This window comes from Chiloscyllium plagiosum, chromosome 13, assembly GCF_004010195.1.
Source record: "Chiloscyllium plagiosum isolate BGI_BamShark_2017 chromosome 13, ASM401019v2, whole genome shotgun sequence".
Taxonomy (NCBI): Eukaryota; Metazoa; Chordata; class Chondrichthyes; order Orectolobiformes; family Hemiscylliidae; genus Chiloscyllium; species Chiloscyllium plagiosum.
The window spans coordinates 52339091-52363235 of record NC_057722.1 but is presented as its reverse complement, the minus strand read 5'-3'; the positions used below and the strand labels follow the sequence as shown (position 1 = coordinate 52363235).

The 24145-nt window shown below is 40.7% G+C and overlaps 1 protein-coding gene across 4 annotated transcripts in view; it reads right to left on the bottom strand.

The window, feature by feature from the left end:
- iqcg (IQ motif containing G) overlaps positions 1 to 24145 on the bottom strand; it is a 51951-nt gene that overhangs the window by 10057 nt on the left and 17749 nt on the right. For 2 of the 4 annotated variants that reach the window (XM_043702386.1, XM_043702389.1), the window contains 5 exons: positions 22809 to 22890; positions 19681 to 19842; positions 15711 to 15785; positions 10531 to 10662; positions 3474 to 3575 (listed from right to left, as the gene is read on the bottom strand). In XM_043702386.1, the coding sequence (XP_043558321.1) occupies positions 3474 to 3575; positions 10531 to 10662; positions 15711 to 15785; positions 19681 to 19842; positions 22809 to 22890 (553 nt within the window). The remainder of the gene's footprint in view (positions 1 to 3473; positions 3576 to 10530; positions 10663 to 15710; positions 15786 to 19680; positions 19843 to 22808; positions 22891 to 24145) is intronic. The other 2 variants (XM_043702388.1, XM_043702387.1) reach the window with 2 other exon arrangements.

Genomic DNA, 24145 nt, shown 5'->3' with positions numbered 1-24145 from the left:
AATTGCACGCAATATTCCAACAGTGGCCTAACCAATGTCCTGTACAGCCGCAACACGACCTCCCCACTCCTGTACTCAATACTCTGACCAATAAAGGAAAGCATGCCAAATGTCGTCTTCACTATCCTACTCCACTTTCAAGGAGCTATGAACCTGCACTCCAAGGTCTCTTTGTTCAGCAACACTCCCTAGGACCTTACCATTAAGTGTACAAGTCCTGCTAAGATTTGCTTTCCCAAAATGCAGCACCTCGCATTTATCTGAATTAAACTCTATCTGCCAATTCTCAGCCCATTGGCGCATCTGGTCCAGATCCTGTTGTAATCTGAGGTGACCCTCTTCACTATCCACTACACCTCCAATTTTGGTGTCATCTGCAAACTTACTAACTGTGCCTCATATGCTCGCATCCAAATCATTTATGTAAATGACAAAAAGTAGAGGGCCCAGCACCGATCCTTGTGGCACTTCACTGGTCACAGGCCTCCAGTCTGAAAGACAACCCTCCACCACCACCATCTGTCTTCTACCTGTGAGCCAGTTCTGTATCCAAATGGCTAGTTCTCCCTGTATTCCATGAGATCTTACCTTACTAATCAGTCTCCCATGGGGAACCTTGTCGAACGCCTTACTGAAGTCCATATAGATTACATGTACTGCTCTGCCCTCATCAATCTTCTTTGTTACTTCTTCAAAAAACTCAATCAAGTTGGTGAGACATGATTTCCCACGCACAAAGCCATGCTGAGTATCCCGAATCAGTCCTTGCCTTTCCAAATACATGTGCATCCTGTCCCTCCAGATTCCCTCCAACAACTTGCCCATTACTGAGGTCAGGCTCACCGGTCTATAATTCCCTGGCTTGTCTTTACCACCCTTCTTAAACAGTGGCATCACATTTGCCAATCTCCAGTCTTTCGACACCTCACATGTGGCTATTGATGATACAAATATCTCAGCAAGAGGTCCAGCAATCACTTCTCTAGCTTCCCACAGAGTTCTTGGGTACACCTGATCAGATCCTGGGGATTTATCCACTTTTAACCATTTCAAGACATCCAGCACTTCCTCCTGTGTAATCTGGACATTTTGCAAGATGTCACCATCTATTTCCCTACAGTCTACATCTTCCATATCCTTTTCCACAGTAAATACTGATGCAAAATATTCATTTAGTACCTCCCCCATTTTCTGTGGCTTCACACAAAGGCCGCCTTGCTGATCTTTGAGGGGCCCTATTCTCTCCATAGTTACCCTTTTGTCATTAATATATTTGTAAAAACCCTTTGGATTCTCCTTAATTCTATTTGCCAAAGCTATCTCATGTCCCTTTTTGCCCTCCTGATTTCCCTCTTAAGTATCGTCCTACTTTCTTTATACTCTTCTAAGGATTCACTCAATCTATCCTGTCTATACCTGACCCATGCTTGCTTCTTTTTCTTAACCAAACCCTCAATTTCTTTAGTCATCCAGCATTCCCTATAGCTACCAGCCTTCCCTTTCACCCTGACAGGAATATACTTTCTCTGGATTCTTCTTATGTCATTTCTGAAGGCTTCCCATTTTCCAGCCGTCCCTTTACCTGCGAATATCTGCCTCCAATCAGCTTTCGAAAGGTCTTGCCTAATACCATCAAAATTGGCCTTTCTCCAATTTAATACTTCAACTTTTAGATCTGGTCTATCCTTTTCCATCACTATTTTAAAACGAATAGAATTTTGGTTGCTGGCCCCAAAGTGCTCCCCCACTGGCACCTCAGTCACCTGCCCTGTCTTAGTTCCCAAGAGTAGGTCAAGTTTTGCACTTTCTCTAATAGATACATCCACATACTGAATCAGAAAATTGTCTTGTACACACTTAACAAATTCCTCTCCATCTAAACCTTTAACACTATGGCAGTCCCAGTCGATGTTTGGAAAGTTAAAATCCCCTACCATAACTACCCTATTATTCTTACAGATAGCTGAGATGTCCTTACAAGTTTGTTTCTCAATTTCCCTCTGACTATCAGGGGGTGTATAATACAATCCCAATAAGATGATCATTCCTTTCTTATTTCTCAGTTCCACCCAAATAACTTCCCTGGAATATCCTCCCTCAGCACAACTGTATGCTTTCCCTTATCAAAAATGCCACTCCCCCTCCTCTCTTGCCTCCCTTTCTATCCTTCCTGTAGCATTTGTATCCTGGAACATTGTACCAGTCTCAGATTGATCTCTTTCCTCACTATCTCCTGGGTCCCATCCCCCCCACCTTACTAGTTTAAATCCTCCCAAGCAGTTCTAGCAAATTTCCCTGCCAGTATATTAGTCCCCTTCCAATTTAGGTGCAATCTGTCGTTCTTGTACAGGTCACCTCTACCCCAAAAGAGATTCCAATGATCCAAAAATGTGAATCCTTCTCCCATACACCAGCTCCTCAGCCATGCATTAGTCTGCTCTATCCTCCTATTCCTGCCCTCACTAGCTCGTAGCACTGGGAGTAATCCAGATATTACTACCCTTGAGGACCACTTTTTAAAATTTCTGCCTAACTCTCTGTAATCTCCCTTTAGAATCTCAACCTTTTCCCTTCCAATGTCGTTGGTTCCAATGTGGACAATGACCTCCTGGCCCTTCTCCCCCATGAGAACATTCTGCACCCTCTCTGAAACATCCTTGATCCTGGCACTAGGGAAACAACACACCATTCTGCTTTTTCTCTGCTGGCCACAAATGTCTGTCTGTACCTCTGACTACAGAATCCCCTAACACAATTGATCTCTTGGAAGCCAACGTACCCCTCATTGCATTAGCTAGTCTCAATACCAGAAACTTGGCTGTTCGTGCTACGTTCCACTGAGAATTCACAAAACAGCATCCCTGTTTGAAATGGGTATATCCACAAAAGGCCTGCCCCAGGTGCCGACCTCTTTCACCCATCCTGGAGTTAACCCATCTATGTGACTGTATCTGAGAATTCCCCCCCTTCCTATAACTGCCATCCATCACATACTGTTGCTGTTGCAAATTCCTCATCGCTTCTATCTGTCTCTCCAACCGATCCACTCGATCTGATAGTATTTATGGCAGATATAATCCGCAGTAACCCTTAAACTCTCTTTAAACTCCCACATCTGACAAGAAGTACATATCACTGCAAAGGCCATTTTTGCTCCTTCACAATCTACAGACCCAGAAAATAACACCCGTGCTCTCCTTTTGTGCAGACAGAATTGCATCTCCATGTTGGTGCCCTCGCAGTGCCCAACCTGCCTCTGTAGCTTCCACTTCTCCCACTGGGCTGTTAATTGGACCTGTAACATCAGGAGTCTGCCTCTTTTTCTATAAAAAGACAAGCACAGGGGTGGCCAAAAAGAAGGCCACCTCCCAAATATACAGCCAGGCAGCAAAAGTTGGATTGTGCTGGTCCCAGACCTTCATTCTCATCCAATGTTTCATATGTTGAAGTGAAATTCTTAAAAGTAGTATTACCTTTACAATGCTTTTAAATTCTAACTCTTCTCGTGTTCTTCTCTTCCATTCGTTCTCTCTCTCGACCCTATCCTCAATTATTACTCGCTCATAAGTCAAGTACTGAAGGGATATAATGAAAAGTATTAGATTTTTAAAAATTCTTTCTGTTACTTAGTTATATTAATATGAAATAAAATAATAAATAAGCAGTCCATGTTACAAAAAATATGATGTATCAGCCCTCACAAATAAAAAGATATTTAATCCATGTGCTCCTTGAGCAGTGTAGTGAAACAATTATGGCAGTTATCTTCTCCCCTGGCTTACTATTCCTTTGTCTGCCTAAGCCTTTTTCCTGTCTCACTGTGGGCTCTATCTCCACCACCTGCTCACTTCTTCTCTCTGCTCCCTCCCTCCTACAAAGTCCCCTTCCATCAGTATCAATACCACTTTTAAAAAAAAAGTTCTCAGTACTGAAGTAAATGTCACTGGACTCAAAACGTTAACTATTTTCTCTCCACAGATGCTGCAAAACCTGCTGGATTTGTCCAGTAATTTCTGTTTTGAATTTGAATTTTCAGCATTTGCAGCTTTTTGTTTTACTTTATATGCCTTTGTTGTACATTGTTATGCAGTCCTAAGTTTTGATTTTTTTTGTTCCCTGTCACCTCCAGTCAGGGGCACAGCAAATGAAGGGCCACGCTGCAAGTGACTTGTATTCAGTCATGGAATAAATTTCACACAGTTGGAGCTGAGCAAAGTTTCCTCCAGTGAAGAGATTCTGGGAGAGAGTAGGGAGTTGAAGGAAAACAGAAGCCAAAGCTTAAAATGAACCAAAAAAAGTCAGTGATGTCACACAGGTAATTGATGTGAGTATTGCAAATTCACTTTTTCACTTTAAAGAAATGGTGGTGAGTCACATCCAGTACTAGCTATCTGTTAATATTTCTAATTATATGTAATATAAACCAAACAAATGGTTCCTGAGACATTGGGAACGGTTGTGGATAAAGTGAGGCTGCGCAGGCTTGATGGGTTGTGCTGCCTCAACAGAGGTGGAACCAATGTTCTGTCAGGACATTTTACTCGTACTGTTAGAGTATGTAACCTAACTTGGTAGTGCATATATGATTGAGTTTCTTTATCAATAATTGGTTATTGCTTAATTACGTGCAATGATTAACCAAACAAGATGTCAATATTGTTTCATTGTGATCAAACTAAGACATTAGTGTTACACCAGCTGCAAACCTGAGTGAGATCTGCCATTTGGCTCCAAGTTAACATAAATGTGATGCTGGAGGTGACACACTTTTCTGGCTTGCTTTATTATGGAATAAATGTGAAAACATTTAGTACCAAAACAGTTTTAGGTTTCAAGATACATCTATCTCCTCAATTGGTTTAGCTTTTTAGTTTAAAGCGCATTAAAGATAAGTAGTCATTTTCTTCTAAAGTATGTTCTCGGCTGAGACATCACGTTAGAATTAAGTTCTGTAAGTACTTTTAGGTGTAGTTCTTGTGACTTTTTTTTTCTTCAGAAGTATGTCTTACAGTGGTACCTTGTTTCCTTGTATTATTTACCTGTAGGATGATTTCTTAACCTATAACTTCGGCTGTACAGATTTAATACAGTGATAAAGTTTGATTTCCGATAATGTTATGGGTGGCATGGTGGCTTTGTGGTTAGCACTGCTGCCTCACAGCACCATGGACCCGGGTTTGATTCCAGCCTCGGATAACTGTCCGTGTGGAGTTTGCACGTTCTCCCCGTATTTGCGTGGGTTTCCTCTGGGTGCTCCAGTTTCCTCCCATAGCCCAAAGATGTGCAGGTTAGGTGAATGGCCCATTGTGTTAGATGCATTAGTCAGGGGTAAATATAGGGCAGGGGAATGAGTCTGGGTGCATTACTGTTCAGAGGGCCAGTGTGGACTTATTGGGCCGAAGGGCCTGTTTCCATACTGTAGGGAATCTATCTAATCATGTGGTCTAATGAGAATCCAATCTTTCAGAATCAGTTGGAAATTTTAAAAACTAAATAAGTAAAATAAAGATGCCAGGTCAGGTGATCTGTTGTAGCTGATGTGGGGGCTGGTGGACCTCATTGTTCATAGTAACCACATCTGTAGCAAGTATTTACTGTGGAAAAGGACATGGAAGATATAGAATGTAGGGAACTAGATGGTGACATCTTGAAAAATGTCCATATTATAGAGGAGGATGTGCTGGATATCTTGAAACACATAAAAGTGGATAAATCCTCAGGACCTGATCACGTATATCCTAGAACTATGTGGGAAGCTAGGGAGGTGATTGATAGGCCTCTTGCTGAGATATTTGTATCATCGATAGTCACAGGTGAGGTGCCAGAAGACTGGAGGATGGTGCCACAGTTTAAGAAGGGTGGTAAGGACAAGCCAGGGAACTATAGACCAGTGAGCCTGACGTCAGTGATGAGCAAGTTGTTGAAGGGAATCCTGAGGGACAGGATGCACGTGTATTTGGAAAGGCAAGGACTGATTAGGGATAGTCAACATGGCTTTGTGGGAAATCATGTCTCACAAACTTGATTGAGTTTTTTGAAGAAGTAACAAAGAAGATTGAGGGCAGAGCGGCAGACGTGATCTACATGGACTTCAGTGAGGTGTTCGAGGTTCCCCATGGGAAACTGGTTAGTAAGGTGACATCTCATGGAATACAAGGAGAACTAGCCAGTTGGGTTCAGAACTGGCTCAAAGGTAGAAGACAGAGGGTGATGGTGGAGGGTTGTTTTTCAGACTGGAGGCTTGTGACCAGTGGAGTGCCACAAGGATCAGTGCTAGGTCCACTACTATTCATCATTTATGTAAATGATTTGGAGCATAAGAGGTATAGTTAGTAAGTTGCAGATGACACCAAAATTGGAGGTGTAGTGGACAGCGAAGAAGGTTACCTCGGATTACAACAGGATCTTGATCAGATAGGCCAATGAGCTGAGGAGTAGCAGATGGAGTTTAATTTTGATAAATGTAAGGTGCTGCATTTTGGGAACGCAAATCTTAGCAGGACTTATACACTTAATGGTAAGGTCCTCGGGAGTGTTACTGAACAAAGAGACCTTGGAGTCACAGGTAAGATAGTGAAGAAGGCATTTGGTTTGCTTTCCTTTGTTGGTCAGAGTATTGAGTACAGGAGTGGGGAGGTCATGTTGCGGCTGTACAGGACATTGGTAAGGCCACTGTTGGAATGCTGCCTGCAATTCTGGTCTCCTTCCTATCGGAACAATATTGTGAAATTTGAAAGGGTTCAGAAAAGATTTACAAGAATATTGCCAGGGTTAGAGGATTAGGGAGCTTTAGGGAGAGTTGAATAGGATGGGGCTGTTTTCCCTGGAGCATTGGAGGCAGAGGGGTGACCTTAGAGGTTTATAAAATCATCAGGGGCATGGATAGGATAAATAGACAAAGTCTTTTCCCTGGGTGGGGGAGTCCAGAAGTAGAGGTCATAGGTTTAGGGTGAGAGGGGAAAGGTATAAAAGAGACCTAAGGGGCAACGTTTTCGTGCAGAGGGTGGTGCGTGTATGGAATGAGCTGCCAGAGGAAGAGGCTAGTACAATTGAAACATTTAAGAGGCATTTGGATGGGTATATGAATAGGAAGGGTTTGGAGGGATATCGTCCGGGTGCTGGCAGGTGGGATTAGATTGGCTTGGGATATCTGGTCGGCATGGACGGGACCAAAGGGTCTGTTTCCATGCTGTACATCTCTATGACTCTATAAGTATTTTTCGTGGAACTCTGGCTCAAAGTTGGTGAGCTGGAGCCTGAGATTCAAACACTGACACATCTGGGAGGCAGAGAGTTCCCTCAATGTATTTCAGCAGACAGTCATACCCTTAGATTAACTACCTTGAATTCTGTGGGAGGGTGTGAGGGCGGTGGGGGTGGGGCATCAGTGGCATGGAAAATTACAAAATCTTAGGTAAAGGACAAGGCAGTCCTTCAAAGGGGAGCAGCAGGTGATGCAGTCACGCAGAGCGGCCTGAATGAGGAGTGAGTCCCGAGGGGAGAATGGTGCAGGCGAATGAGTTCCGCAGTGGCCTGAATAAGGAGTGAGTCCCACGTGGGAAATGGTGCAGGGGAATGAGTCCTGCAGAGCGGCCTGCATGAGGAGTGAGTCCCGAGTGGGGAATCGTGCAGGGGAAGCGGTCCCGCAGAGCAGCCTGCATGAGGAGTGAGTCCCAAGTGGAGAATGGTGCAGGGGAGGCAGTCACGCAGAGCGACCTGCATGAGGAGTGAGTCCCGAGTAGAGAATGCTGCAGGGGATGCATTCGCGCAGAGAGGCCTGCATGAGGAGTGAGTCCGGAGTGGAGAATGGTGCGGGGGAAGCAGTCCCGGAGCAGCTACCTGCATGAGGAGTGAGTCCCGAGTGGACGTTGGCATGGGAGGAGCAGTCCTGGAGCACGACCTGCATGAGGAGTGAGTCCCGAGTGGAGATTGGCACGGGGGGGGAGCAGTCAAGGAGCAATTGCCAGCGCAGGGAGCGAGTCCCAGGCAGAGGCCAGTATGGAGAGTGAGCCCCAGAGGAAAATTATCTTGGAGCAGCTGAGAACTGGTGTGGAGCTGGCTGGACTCTTGGAGCAGAGTGGGGGCAGTTGTTGGACTGGAGTCTGGGGTGGGTGGTCAGACCACGTGTAGGAGCCCCTGCGTTGAGCTACTGCAATGTAATGTTTATTTGTAATTTATTTATCTGACTGTAATGTCAATTCTTTAACTATGTCTTATTTCTAACTTATTCTTTAAACACTGTAAAGTAACTCAGGTACTTTTCTTCCTTATTCCTCTTTTGTATCTAAGATTTGTACTTACGTACTTGTACCTAAGATGGCACCATAAGAGGCGACAATGTATTCCTGTAATTGAGTGCAAGTCACAGGAAAGGACATTCTGTTCTATTCTACAGATATGCGTGAAGGTTAGTGATTGGGTTGATTGTTACCAGAAAATAAGAGAAAAGGACAGAACAAAATGTGTGAACATCATATTGCACCAAGGACTCTCAAAAGTGTCAGAAAATTTGATAATAGAATAAACTTAAAGGCTTTGTATCTGATTGTAGAAACATTTGGAATAAAATTAATGAGTTAACAATACATCGAACAGTAAGATAACTAAAAATGGCAAAAAGGCAAGCCTAAAGGCTTTGTATCTTAATGTATGAAACACTTGGAATAAGCTAATTAAACTGACAGTGCAAATTGAGGTCAACAGATAACTGTCACAGAGACATGGCTACAAGGAGACAAAAACTGGGAACTTAACATTCAGGGGTATTTTACCTGTTGGAAAAACAGGGGAGAAGGAAAAGGTGATGGGATAGCACTGTTAGTATGAGAGAGCACCAATAGTTGAAATGAGGACATTTTGAGAGCTAATCTTGACTCAGATGATGTAGGATACATTTGGCTGGAGATTAGAAAAAACAATGGAAAGAAGATATTGATAAGAGTAGCATTTGAACCCCCAAACATTAGCAAACTCTGCAGGAGAAGGATTAAATTAACAAACAATAGGCGATTGTAAAAAGAATAGAGCAATAATTATAGATGGCTTTAATTGAGTTAATCAATTTGGAAAAGGTAGCTATGACAATGAATTCACATGTCATGGAGCGAACCAGGATCTTTGATCTGGTAATGGATAATGAGGCAGGATTAATAAATGACCACAGAGTAAAAGATATCTGAGAAAACATTTATCATAACATGATATAATTTAATATGCATTTTGAGAGTGAGAAACTTAAGTCAGAATCAACTGTGCTTAATTGAGATAAAGGGAAATACAATGAAATGAAGATAGACTTATAGTGGAATGGATAGATTAACAGGAAAAATAGTAAACAAGCAATGGCAATTTTTTGTAGGCAATTCATGTCTTTCATTTCAGAGGAGGTTCACTCGGATGATCCCCTTTGATAAGGTTATTTTGTCCTTTTTTTTTCCAGAAGTCATAAATGCATAGATTCCGATATATCTGGTTTGTATGGGTTTTAGGGCCAATTTGATTACAGTTAACAGATACTGCCTCCAGGAAAAAAGGTTTAAGTTTAAACAACAACTTGTACAATGAAAAGGGAGTAGCCAGTTCTCCCATCTCTCTTTTTCTCTGATCTGGTTTGGTTTAGTTTGGTTTTAGTAAGCAGTCAGTTTTTGAGGCTGCTGGTCAAAGAAACTGTTCTATGCTGATCCTTGCTCTCTCTGACATCTCTCCTGTAAGAGTCTGTGTTCGATTTTACCTTTATTTGCCAAGTTTATGGTGATGTTGCAAGTATTTGGAACATCATCATTAAGTTGCAATAGAGTCAATTAGGTTTTCAAATAGTTATGTTATTCTAAATTCAGTTTTCTTTTGTTTATGTATAAATAAATCATTTTGTTTAAAACCGCGTGGTTGAGCCAGCTGCATCACTCCTAAAATATCCACATTACACCTGCTTAAAATGATTAGAAAAGTTAGGGTCGGGGCTACCTTCTTGAAATGTTCTCAGGGTTTGGGCTGATCCATAATACCTAGAATGGAGATCGTCTTATTGCAAAGAATAATAGGTTTGGACCCTTTTTTATTGGAGTTCAGAAGAATAAGAGGTGATGAGACACATAGGATTCTTAAAGGACTAAATAGGTAAATGTTGAGAGGATGTTTCCCCTCATGAGAAGAGTCTCGGACCAGAGGACATAGACTTAGAATAAAGGGGTGTCAATTTAAGTCTAAGATGAGGAGGGATCTTTTTCTTACAGACGGTTAAGTGTCTCTGGAACACTTTGCCACAGAGCGTTGTAGGGGTGGAGTCCTTATATATATTTAAAGCTGAAGTAGATTCTTGATTGGTATAAGGAATCAAGGTTACAGAGAAAGAACAGGAAAAAGGATGTGAGGAATGTCGGATGAGCCATGATCCTACTGAATGGTAGAGGAGGCTCAAGGGGCCCAATGGCCTAATCCCTTTTTCTTATGTTCTTATGATAACAAGTGACTTAAGTCATCCTAAATCATACAGCATATTCTCTGATCATAATATGTAAAAGGTGACATTACCTTTTCAGAGTATTCTTTAAGCCGTTGTAAATCACTGATTTTTGATGTTTTCAGAGTACTCAGATTACTCTGCATAGTTTCAACATCTTTGTCATATTTTTCCATCCAAAATTCTAGGCTTTCTTCCAATTCCTGATTGACAAAGAATAGAGAGGTATAAGATGCAAACCTCAGGGTATTTTAATCAGCAGAAAAATTGAGTAGTTTCATAATATTTCAAATACCAAGGTGGAATATTGTCACTGATTTAATTTCTATTTGTCCCTCACACTACATTTCTTGCATGTTTTCTATTTTTATTTATGTTTTTGTTTATATACTTTAAGTATTTTTATTCATTTATTGTATTCAAGTAACAAGAGATTATAGTCTGGATATTGATTTTAATTTGTCATTCAACATTATAGTTTACTGGAAATTTTTGTCGAAGTTTATTGTTATACTTAAAGCTAGACAAATTAAAATCAACAATAGATTTTTTTTCTTCCCTCTCTTTCTCTTGAATGCTTACCCTCTTGCTGTGGATTATTTAATGGCACCAAGCTGGGTTGGAGGGTGAAATGTGAGAGTGCAGAGATGCTTCACTGTGGTTTGGACAAATTGAGTAAATGGGCAAATGCATGGCAGATGAAGCTTAATGTGGAAAAATGTGAGATATCCACTTAGGTAGCAAAAACAGAAAGGCAAATCATTTCCAAATGGCGATTAGACTGGGAAAATGATTGATACAATCAGGCCTGAATGTCCTGCACCAGTTGTCAAAAGCTTGCAGGTGATGAAGAAGGCAAATGATATGTTGGCCTTTGTAGTGAGGATTTAAATACAGGACCAGGAATGTTTTGCAATTGTACAGGACCCTCGTGAGACCACACCGAGGATATTGTGTGCAGTTTTGGTCTCCTTATCTGAGAAAGGATGTTCTGGATATTGACAGAGTGTCACAAAGCTTTAGTAGACTGAAACCTGAGATGGGAGGACTGACGTATGAAGAGAAATTGGATAGGTTAAAACAAGACTCCGGGCTCTCAGTTTATAAAGATAGGGGTAGGCTAATTTGGACTGACGTGAGGAAACATTGATTCATCCACAGTGTGTTGAGCCTGTGGAATTCTCTGTCATAGAACATGATTGAGACCAAAACACTGGATGTTGTTCAGAGGAGTTAGACATAATTCTTTTAGCTGAAGAGATCAAAACGTATGACGAGAAAGTGGAACAGGATAATGATTTAATGATTGGTGATGAACATATTGGATATTGGAGCAAGGTCAAAGAGACAAATTGTCTACTCTGGTTCCTATTTTCTATGTTTCTGCAGTTTATGAAACATTTTGCTGAAATATTATTCTTTGAACTTAGCAGTGTGGCCTATATTTTCTAATGAGTGTGTTATTTTCATATTGGTAGTAAATGGGATTACCACAGACATTATAATGGCATCAGTTGGAAAATCTAAACTTGATTTTTATCGGCAGCGGGGATCAAATGTCAGCAAATTATGTCTCTTCACAGCTGTTTCCATTTGGAATTAGTGAAATAAAAACACAAAATTGTTGTGGTGAAGTGGTAGGGTCCCTGCCTCTGAGCCAGAAGCCCTGGGTTCAAATCCTACCTGCTCCAGATCTGTCATATGTCTGAACAGACTGATTAAAAAGTTGAATTTTAATCCTCTTGTGGTGCAGTGGTAGTGTCCCTAAACCTGGACCAAGAGGCATAGGATCAAGTTTGACCTGCTGCAGAGGTGTGTAATAACATCTCACAACAGGTTGATTAGAAAATAGATAAAAACAGAAAAATAAATGTTTAGTACTACAGAACTTGGATATTGCTCGAAGAGGGGATTTTGAAGTTTTTTGTGTCTTGCATCCATCAGAAGAACAGATGTGAAAAAAAAGATTATAATGAATGACATGAGGGCGCTAATGGGTTAAGCTATAACAGGCATGGAGATGCAACAAGAACAGTTAAACATCAGCATAATTCTCAAACCAGACAAGTTGTTGTCATGTGGTTGCAACAGGGTTTGGCTGCATCCATGATCCCCTGGTTTGAAAAAGGCGCAATTTTCCAAAACAATGTCATGGAGATAGCCAATTCATAAATTACTTCTTATCCTACTAAACAGGGTCCTGAATATTTATTTATGTTACTACTAGCACACAAATGCATCACACTGTGAACCCGGCTGATGATCTTAAATTTGTTTCCAGTGTAAATCTTAGCCTAATACAGATTATTAAACAAATAATTTCCAATTGCAGAATTGCATCGAATAATGCATATACCTCTACTTAGGTTTGACAGCATAGGCTGGTTGAGCATGAGAAAGCATGCTGCCAGCTGTGAAAGTTCATTGTTTCGTGTTATTAGATATGATCTGCCAGTTGGGATGTAAAGCTTACAGACCTGACATCGCACCAGCAGTGAAACTCATTCATCGCATTACTCATTTGTATGGTAGACAAAACATCTGAAAGACTTGACAGTATTCTGTTAGTGGAGAAGACCACTCAAGGATTTTGTGGAAGAGACAACTAGTTTCACCCGCTGTTCAAAGTTTTCAGACATCTTCTCCTTCTGGGTAATCTGAGGTAAACTGGGTACAGTTAAGTGCCAAAAGTGATGGATGGAGGCCTTTTCATGAGTTTTCACAGTGATAATTTCATCAAAATATCTGTTAGCATGCAGGATAATTTTGATATGCTCTATCTCCGCATCAAGCTTAAATGGTGAGCAGCATTATTCATGAAGTTTCAATAAAATAGATCTTGTGGCACATTGGACTGTAGGAATTTCAACGTGTCTATTGTATCAGTTAACTGTTCTTGCTGCATCTCCATGCTAATTAAGGCCAAACCAATCGGCACCCGGTGCTCTTTGTGTGTAAAATGGTCTCTCTTTTTTTTCCAAATCTATTGCTTCTGTCCTAATTCTGATGCAAGATGAAAAGCTTCAGCTTCTCACCTATTATAGGAAGGATATTATTAAACTGGACAGGGTTCAGAAAATATTTACTAGGCTGTTGCCTGGAATGGAGGGTTTGAGATTTAAAAATCAACTGAAAAGCCTGGGTTTGTTTTTCACTGGAGCATCGGAAGATGAGGGGTGACCTTATTGAGATTTCTAAAATCACGAGCGGCATAAATAAGGTGAATGACAAGGGTCTTTTCTCTAGGTTGGAGGAGTTCAAACTAGAGGGTATATTCTTAAAGTGAGAGGAGAAAAAAATTAAAAATGGCATGATGGTCGTGTGTGGAATGAACTGCCAGACAAAGTGGTGGATGCGGGTATAGTTAAAATGTTTAAAAGACATTTGAACAAGTTCATGAATAGAAAATGTTTGGAGGGATATGGGCCAAGTGCAGGCAGTGGGACAAGTTTAATTTGGCAACATGGTCGGGATGGCAATATGGACTCATTGGATTGAAGGGTCTGCTTCCATGCTTTTTAGCTGTACCTACTTTCAGCAATGTTTAGAAACAGAAAATGCTGAAGATACTTAAAACAGGAGTTATGATGAAGGATAGCAATCTGAAATGTTAATTGCTTCACTTCACATTTCCAGAATACACTGTATTCTGTTTCGGGACCAGCGAATGATGACCAGAAATGTAAACATTGACACTTCTTTAAGTAAGAGGCCGTTACAATGCCTCTGTGACCTTCTGAGATAAAACAAACTGAAAACGAGATAGAGATTGACAGTAGAGGAATTGGGTGGGTATTGCTAAGGTAGAGTTGGGTATTGACATCAGGTGTGTCAGTGGACACATTGTGATTTTGGATGATTTTGCTGAGAAGCACCATGTAAAGAGTTAATACAGCACTTTTTAATGACCTCTCTAAGCAGCTTACATCATTATTGTAATGTAGGAAATGCTCATTTGTGCTCAGTACTTCTATAAATATCAGTGTGGTCACCTTTTCTTTTGTGATGTTTGTCATGAGACTTAGGTTAATTACCAAGGGATTTTTACATGAATCTGAGGAAGCAGATGTGGGCTCATTTAATGTCTCATCTAAAAAAATGGCCCTACAACAGAGCAACACTTCCTACACTTTGCAATAGGATTTCAGTCTTGATTTATGTGCTCAAGCCCTAGAGCAGGACTTGAACCCAGAGATTTGTCATTCAGGCAACAGTGCTACCAACTGTGCCAATGTAGCTGAGAATTTAGAGGGCTCCAAGGATACATCCTGGGGAATGTGTGATAGCTTTGCTGGAATATAAGAAAAACCATTGAGGTTAGTTCTCTAATTATCACTTCATTAAATCGGAATTGAATGAGGTGGGTTGGGTAGTTATAAAGAGGAGTTGGAAGAGAACAGTTTGACAGCTATGTCAAATGATGCAGTCAGGTTGAGAAGGAGGAAAGAAAATCTGTCTTCAACACAGACACATACAATGTACTTTTGTAACTTTGATGTGACAAAATGTTGTGGTCAAAAGAAGAAATTTGTTGCAAGTATGTGTGTCGGACATTTTCCTTGACCAGCATCTTGCATAGTCAAGTGAAAAATGAATATAATGTTCAAACCAATTATGACTTACAAAGCCAGGGAAATGCCATGCAAGTAGTAATGTCATATCTTAAATTTATTCATATTGAAAATAGATAAAGGAAAAATCAAGTGTAAAACTGTTGAATGTTAGAATATATTAATTCAATGGGGTGAAGAGGCAGCTAAACTAAATTAATTAATAGATTGGAGAAAACATTGAAAAATACTTAAAGACAAGACAGGTTGAGGTTTGAAGAATGAACAATTGTTTAAATGTCTTGATAATTTAGTTTAAATGACATATAGATTAACAATAGATGATGAGAAAAAAATTGGGGATAGTAGAGAAATTAGCTTCCCACACATTAGAGCATGAATTGCTTTAACTAAATGGCTATTAAATGAATCCTCATTGAGGTCGCAACAATCAAGGAATAGCTTTGCCTTGATAAATCATAATGAAACCCTATCAAATGTTTGCTATACTTTTAGCCAAATAAGTTCTTATACTATGAGCTAGGTCTGATCCCAGCCTGGAATGCTTGGAAAGAAAACTGTGTTCACTCTTGTTATAGGACTTGTGGATATTGAAAGATACCAACACATCTGATTGCACTTCTTTGTATCATAGAGAATTAGAGTGCTTTATGTTTAATTTGAGGAAATTGAATACTTACTGACTGATTTTGCTTCAGGAACTTTTCAATATCCACGTGTATCCGAATCTCCTGATCTATTTTACTTTTCAAAAGCTGGTTTAAAAAAAAGCAAATTTAATGGAATGCAAGAGATTTTAAAATGTTGATTTGGATATATGCCAATCAATACTTTAATTTTTGGAAAAAGTTTGCATATCATAGCTATCAGAGATTAAAGTATTTTTTATATAATCATCATAATTTCAGTTTCAAAGCACCGCAAAGGTATCCACATTACAGTCACATGTACTTTGAGTTTACTGAGGCAGTTGTAGTTTCTCCCTCTCTAGTTTATTAAATGTCAATTCTGTGTTCATTCCCAATGTTTCTTTCATGTCCTTAAACATTTAGGAAAATTCTCCCACTTGGCCAAAAGTAGATAGTTGAATGCTCCAGTTTGGGACAGTTTAGCAAATCTGTTTACCAACATACCATGGGCAAAGGTCCAGTTGCTAATCTTATAATTCAAATGATCAAATATAGGAAAACAGCATTCTTACAGGATCTGCATAAACTTCTCTAACCGGGCATGGGTGGCAAGGTAGCACAGTTGTTAGCACTACTGCCTCACATTGCCAGGCACCTGGGGTCAATTCCAGCCTTGGGTGACTGTTTATGTGAAGTTTGAATGTTGGACGTCTGCATGAGTTTCCACCAGGTGCTCTGGTTTCCTTCCATAGTCCAAAAATGTGCAAGTTAGCTGGATTGGTCATGCTAAATTGTCCCAAAGTGTAGAGCGATGTGTAGGTTAGGTGGATTACCTACGGTAAATGCAGGTTTACAGGGATAGGGTGGAGGGCTGGCTCTGAGTTGGATGCTCTTCAGAGGGTTGCACAGACTTGATGGTCCAAATGGCCTCTGTTACCACTGTAGGAATTCTGTGACCCTGCTGAATGGAGGGGCAATGCCTCAAGATTTGTGTGACTCAAAGATTGTTACCCTGTACAAGAAAAAGGCAGCTGCAGAAATGGCTAAAACTGTTCAGGCATTGTTCAGCTGAGCAGTATTGGAAAAATATTTGCTACATTGTCTTCATTAAATTATAAATCCTGGCTGAATGCATCTATTCCAAATCTTGGTGTGCTCTCAGAGCTGGAAGCCCTACAACTGACATGGCAGCTGGCAGAAAAATGCTGAGAACAAAGTAAACAGTAATATATTGCCTTTGTCAATCTAACCAAGGCATGCGATAAGTGGAAGTCTTTCAAACTCCTGAAACATACAAGCTAGGAGCAGGAAAAGGCCAGTTGCATCTATCGTCCAACCTATTTGCTCTTGCTAGTGGTAGTGATGAGCTGCCTTCTTCAACCACTGCAGCCCACCAGCTGTGGGCTAACCCACAATGCCACTAGTGAGGATTTTGACCCAGTGACAGAAGGAATGGTGATTAGCTTGTGGGGGAACTTGCAGGTAGCGGTGTTCCCATGTAATTACTGCCCTGGCCCTTCCAGATGGAAGCGGTTGATGAGTTTGGAAGATGCTATCTGAGGATCCTTGGTTAATTTCTGCAGTGCATCTTGTAAATAGCACACACTGGGCTGCTAATGAGTGTCAGTGGTGGAGGGAGTGGATGCTTGTGGATGTAGTGCTCAATACGTAGGCTCAATAAGTAGGGTGCTTTGTCCTGGATGGTATCGAGCTTATTGAGTGTTGTTTCTAATCTAATTGTAGCTTCAGCTCCATGTAGCTTCTACCCACAATAATCACTGACTCCATTGTTAGCCAAAACTCTATCTACATGTGCCTTAAAAGTATTCAATGACTCCACGTCTACTGCTCTCTGGAGAAAATTGAATGTTTATGCTTATTGTCACATGTACTCATATGAATATACTGAAAAGTTTGCAAGTTGCCACTTATGGCGTCATCTTAGGTACAAGACTACCACGCCACAGAAATTGGCTGCCCTCTGAACCTGTTCAATGTGATTTCCTTAACAATATATTGGTTGGTGTCAGCTCTAATGAAGTCTTTTGAGATCCACAGTGGAGTCAGTTGGGGGGGGGTTTCTGGCATTTTCATAGATTCATGCAGCGTGGTAAAGGCCCTCGGGCCCATCAAGTCTGCCCCAATATAACTATCACTAAAAATGCACTAATCCCAATTTTTTGCACTTGTTCCATATTCCTCTCATTGCTGCTGTCACATTACTTCTGGTAATCCATAGAGCCTGTCCAATTGCAAACAGAAAGTGGGTCACCTAAAATCCAAGACAAAAGAATGCCAAGTCCTCATCAGAGATTTGTTCTACATTCATGAGGCCACATGAATATTCCATACAGGCAGCAAGAATGACATATTTGGTTATGCCTGTAAAGTGTTTGGTTTGAACATTAGCACTGAGATGACAAATGCCACATTCCAGCATGTTGTCATACCATCTTCTATTAGCACTAATAATACTTGGAGGTTGCTGATAACGTCACACATCCACAATCATCAGGGTAGCATGTGATGTGGAAGTCAACACATGCATATCACAAGCTAGAGCTGTTAGATCCAAGCTGAGTGACAGACACAGAAACAACAGCAACCTGACTTAGAACACCAAACTGACAGTTTACCAAGTCCGAATCCTCAAAGCAATCCTCTGCAGCAGAAAGGCCCAGGCAACATATGGTAGGTAGGGGAAAATACTTAATACCTTCTGCCTTCTCTGACTCAGGTGTACTTCAGTACTATAATTACTCAGAGATCCTAAAATGTGCTAATTATACCAGTACACACTCATTGCCAAGTCAATTACGCCTGCATTAGCTTGGCCATGATCACCAGATGGATGATGGTTGTACATCCAAAGATTTTGTGTACAACTGACCAGTGGATCCACAACCTCCTGGACGTCAATGTCTCTGCTGCATTGACTTCTGCAAGAGAGAATGAAGTTTGTGAATATTGATACTAACAACATTGATTGCCTTGACATCTGGAAGCTGACTGTTTGCAAGGATACTCAAAGAGGTGAGTAGAAATTTAAAAATCTCAACTGGCGGAGAATAGAGCACGAGAAAACGGAGTCTAGTGAATTCTTCACCTTCTCTGCCTACTGTTTTCCACTGCAGCAAAATGGCATGCCAGAATGGGGCTTCTGAACCACACTAGACAATACTTAATGCATTCTGGATCAATGGTGCTGGAAGAGCACAGCAATTCAGGCAGCATCGAGGAGCTTCAGCAAAATCGACGTTTCGGGCAAAAGCCCTTCATCAGGAATAAAGGCAGAGAGCCTGAAGCGTGAAGAGATAAGCTAGGGGAGGGTGGGGGTCCCTGGGGTTGAAGTGTTCCGAGGCGGAAGATGAGGTGTTCTTCCTCCAGGCGTCTGGTGGTGAGGGAGCGGCGGTGGAGGAGGCCCAGGACCTCCATGTCCTCGGCAGAGTGGGAGGGGGGGTTGAAATGTTGGGCCACGGGCGGTTTGGTTGGTTGGTGCGGGTGTCTCGGAGATGTTCCCTAGAGTGCTCTGCTAGGAGGCGCCCAGTCTCCCCAATGTAGAGGAGACCGCATCGGGAGCAACGGATACAATAAATGATATTAGTGGATGTGCAGGTAAAATTTTGATGGATATGGAAGGCTCCTTTAGGGCTTTGGATAGAGGTGAGGGAGGAGGTGTGGGCACAGGTTTTACAGTTCCTGCGGTGGCAGGGGAAAGTACTTAATGCATAGCTAACCATCACAGCACAAACTGTAATCTACAAGAAGAAAACTGCCAGCTCAATTAGTCAGGATACCACAATTGGCCTCAATGACCCCTTTTCAGGGAGGTAAAAAGGCTGCTGCTGAATGTCCAGATAGAATGTACTGATGTAGATAACATGAACATTGGTTCTAACCAAAAAGAGAGAGATCACAATCTGCAATGCATGAAATAATCAAAATCTACATTGGATTATTGTATCACTGTTTGAATAGCCTTACGAGATTTTATAGGCATAAAATATCTTGAATTAACAACCTGAATCTCTTCTTGTAGCTTATTCTCCTCATCAGCACATTTCTTTTGTGTCTGGAAGATCTGCAGTTCTGCATTTTTTTTCATGTACTTTCCTTCCATGGCAGTCTTTGCCTTCATCTCTTGCAACTGGTCTTTTAGGTGGGCGATCATTTCATTTTTTTGCTGTGCAGTCACAAAAAAAAAGACAGTTCAGCAGCTGCAATTGCCTTACTTCCCTGCAATTATTAAGTGTTGTGCATGGTTAATAACCTGAGTACATATGATTACATTTACATTTTCTTTCAACTAGTTTATGCCTATAATAATGGTAGGTCTGTGTCTGAAAATTTATTTCAAGTCTGAATTTTTATCCTTTACATTTGGATATTATTCAGATTAAAATTGCAGAGAACAAAACTCTCTCTTCCCATTTTAACACTAATGCAGTTATCCTTCATCCCTTTTCTCATCGGCCAAGTTGTTGTTGCAAATGTTATAATATTCTGCCTTTGTCACTCATTTCATAGAGTCATACGGCATGGAAACAGACCCTTCGGTATAATCAGTCCATACTGACCATGATCCCAAACAGTTCCAGCTGCTTCCACTTGGCCTACTTCCCTGCAAATACTTCTTATTCGTGCATTTATCCAAATTTCTTTTAAATGTTCTAATTGTACTTGCATCCACCACTTCCTCTGGAAGTTCATTGCACACACGAACCATACAGTGTTGCCCCTCATGGTGTTTTAAAATGTATCTCCTTTCACATCAAAAATATACCCCTTGGTCTTTAAATCCTCACCCTAGGGAAAATATACCTGCCATTCACCTTATCTATACCCCTCATGATTTTGGAAACCTCGATATGGTCACCCCTCAACCTTCTACGCTCCAGTGAAAAAAGTCCCAGCTTATCCAGCATCTCCTTAAAATTAAAACCCTCTATTCCTGGCAACATCTTGATAAATCTTTCTGAACCCTCTCCAACTTAATGATATCCTTTCTATAATAGGACAACCAGAACTGGACTAACCAGAAGAGGCTTCACCAATGTACTGTACAACCTCAACGTGACATCCCAACTCCTCTATTCAAAGATCTGAGCAATAAAGGCAAGTGTGCCTTCTTAACCACTTTGTCTACCTGTGACAAAAAGTTCAAGGAATTATGGACCTGAACCCTTGGGTCTCTCTTTTCGACAACACTACCCAAGGCCTCCTTTTGTTTGTTTTACCAAAATGCTAGACCTCCCATTTATCCAAATTAAACTCCATCTGCCACTTCACAATCCATTGATCCAATGTATTGAGCTCTCTTTGTAAGCTTAGATAACCTCCTTCACTGTCCAGTACACCATCAATTTTGGTGTCATCCACAAACTTACCAACTATGCCTTTGATATTTCTCATCGAAATTAGCACCAATGGAACATTGCTGGAAACAGTCCTCCAGTCCAAAAAAACAACACTCCAACAGCACTGTTTCCTGCCGTTAAGCCAATTTTGTATCCACCCTGAATCCCATATGATCTGACTTTATTAATTAGTGCGGAACTTGTCTCGGGCTTTACTGGAGTCCAAGAAAACAATGTTTATCACTCTGTACTCATCAATGTTTTTGGTTACTTCCTCAAAAAACTCAATCACATTTATGAGACATAAGTTCCCTCACACATGCTGGCTATCGTTAATCTTTCCTTACCTCTCCAAATGCATATAAATCCTATCTTTCAGAATCACCTTCAACAGCTTACCCACCGCTAAAGTCAGACTCACAGGTCTGTAGTTCCCATGCTTCTTCTTATATCCCTTCTTAAACAAAGGCACAACATTTGCCACTGTCCAGTCATCTGGCACTAACCCGTAGTTATAAATGATACAAATATTTTTGCAAGGGGCCCCACAATTACAGCCACAGAGATGCTCCTTGGATGTTGCTGCAATCTTCAAAAAAACTCAAATACGATTGGTGGAGGCAGAGCAGAAGACTTTGCCTAAATGAACTTCAGCAAAATGTTTAACAAGGTTACACCTGGTAGACGGTTAGCAAGGTCAGATCACATGGAATATAGGGAAAGCTGGCTGTTTTGACACAAAATTGGCTTGAAACTAGGAGATAAATGGCGATAGTGAAGGATTGCTTTTCAAATTGGAGGCCTGTGACCAATGCATGCTACAAGGATCGGTGCTGGGTCCACTGCTTTTTGCCATTTATATAAATGATTTGGATGTGAATTTGGAGGAATGGTTAGCAAGTTTGCAGATGACACTAAAACTGGTGGTGATGTGGACAGTGAAGAAGGTTAACTTAGTTCACAATGGACTAAGGAATGGTAGATGGAGTTAAATTTTGATAAATGTGCTGTGTTGCATTTTGATAAGGCAAATCAGGACAGGATTTATACACTATACACAGAGTTCTGGGGAATGGTACCAAATAAAGAGAACAATAAAGAGGGGTGCAAGTTCATATTCCCTGAAAGTGGAGTCATGGGTAGACAGGGTTATGAAGAAGGGATTTGGTACACTTGCCTTTGTTGGTCAGTGCACCAAGTATAGGAGATGGGATGTCATGTTGCAGCTGTACAGGACGTTGAGAGGGAGAGGTTGAATAGGCTTGGACTGATTTCCCTGGAGTTTCAGAGGCTTATAAAAGTTTATAAAATTATGAGAAGCATGGACAAGGTGAATAGCCTAGGTCTTTTTCCGAGGGTAGGGGAAGTCAAAAACTAGAGGGCATATGTTTACAGTGAGAGGGGATAAATATAAAAGGGACGTAAGGGGCAACTTTTTTCTCTGAGGGTATGTAATGAGCTGTCAGAGGAAGTGGTGGACAGTGGTAGAATAAGAACATTTAAAGGACATCCAGATGGGTGCATGAACAGGAAGGGTTGAGAGGGAAATGGGCCAACTTCTGACAAATGGGACTATATTAATTTAGAATATCTGGTTGGCATGCCCAAAGGGTGTGTTTCCGTGCTGTATAACTCTATGATTCTAATCAGTCTCAGTCCCCTCGAGTATGTACTATAATCACACTATCTCCCCAGTTTGGTGAAATCCACTAATTTTGAAATGTTACTCCTAATTCTCAAACAGAATTCTGCAGCATAGAATATAGATATCTGATAACAAAAAGCTTAAAACCTGCTGATCAGCCTCTCTTTCTTTTTGTAAATTTTGTAGCTGTTTTTTCAGAATTTTAATTTTTCTTCTGCCTTCTTCTTCTCTGTGAAATGTTGAAAAAGAAGTCTAAGTAAAATGGTAAGATGTACTAGTGTTTATTATTAGCTCCAAAAAGCTCTATTAACTGATGAACAAATACAATACAGTCAGTTCTTCTGTAATGTGATGGTTGTATTCTGAGTTTTTTGAAGTGACAATCGAGTCCGTGTTATAGAAAAATCGTACTTTAGAACAGAGTTTAAAGTGTTGGCGATGTAATTGCATTACAGCCAACACAAGTTTTAAAAGTTTGTGCCGTAGAAACAGTGTTAATTTGTTAATCATGTTACAGCGAATTCACGTTGACGAAACACGCGTTATAATAGAATGGCCTGAACAGGCTATAACTATAGGAATTAAGCTTGCGACTGTTGCAATTAGAATTGAGTGAAGACCCAAATTTGCTAAGTTTTTATTTTGCATAGCTAGATCCAAGTAAATTTTGAATTTTTCGTGGGCTTTTAGCTGCTTTTAAAATGATCCAAAAGCTCTTCAAGCTTAACCCAAAATCAGAACTGACTGAGACATTCATTCAAGACATGCTTATACTTGTTAAATGTTAAATTATTTATCAGTTGATTTAATGTTATAACATTATAACTAGCAAACATTTTTCAAATTTCCTTCATCATAAGATTCCATTTCCATCCTTTAGGGTCTATTTGCAGGCAGTCTCTTTGGCAGCAATAGATGATTTGAAAAAAGGCCATGTATAGAGTACACAAAAGTGACCTGACAAATGCAGCGTAAATACACAATTTTCATCCAGTGGTGCTAAATTAGAATACCGACTTTCACTGTCAATCCTTGTCCATTTCCTTTCAAGATCAGTAAAATAAAACAAAGACCGATAGATGCTGGAAATCTGAAACAATTGCTAGAGAAACTCAGAAGGTCTGCAACATCGATGGGGAGAAAACAGTTAACACTTCAAGTCCAATTCAGATGAAGACTCACTGAACTTAATTCTGTTTTCTCTGCACCAATGCTGCTAAACCTACTGAGTTTCTCCATCAATTTTTATCCTTTCAAGATCAATATTGTCAATTGACATCTGATCCAGTAAATGAGGCACTGTTCTAGAACATAGAACAATACAGCACAGAACAGGCCCTTCGGCCCACGATGTTGTGCCGAACATTTGTCCTAGCTTAAGCACCTATCCATGTATCTATCCAATTGCCGCTTAAAGGTTACCAATGATTCTGACTCTGCCACTCCCACAGGCAGCGCATTCCATGCCCCCACCACTCTCTGGG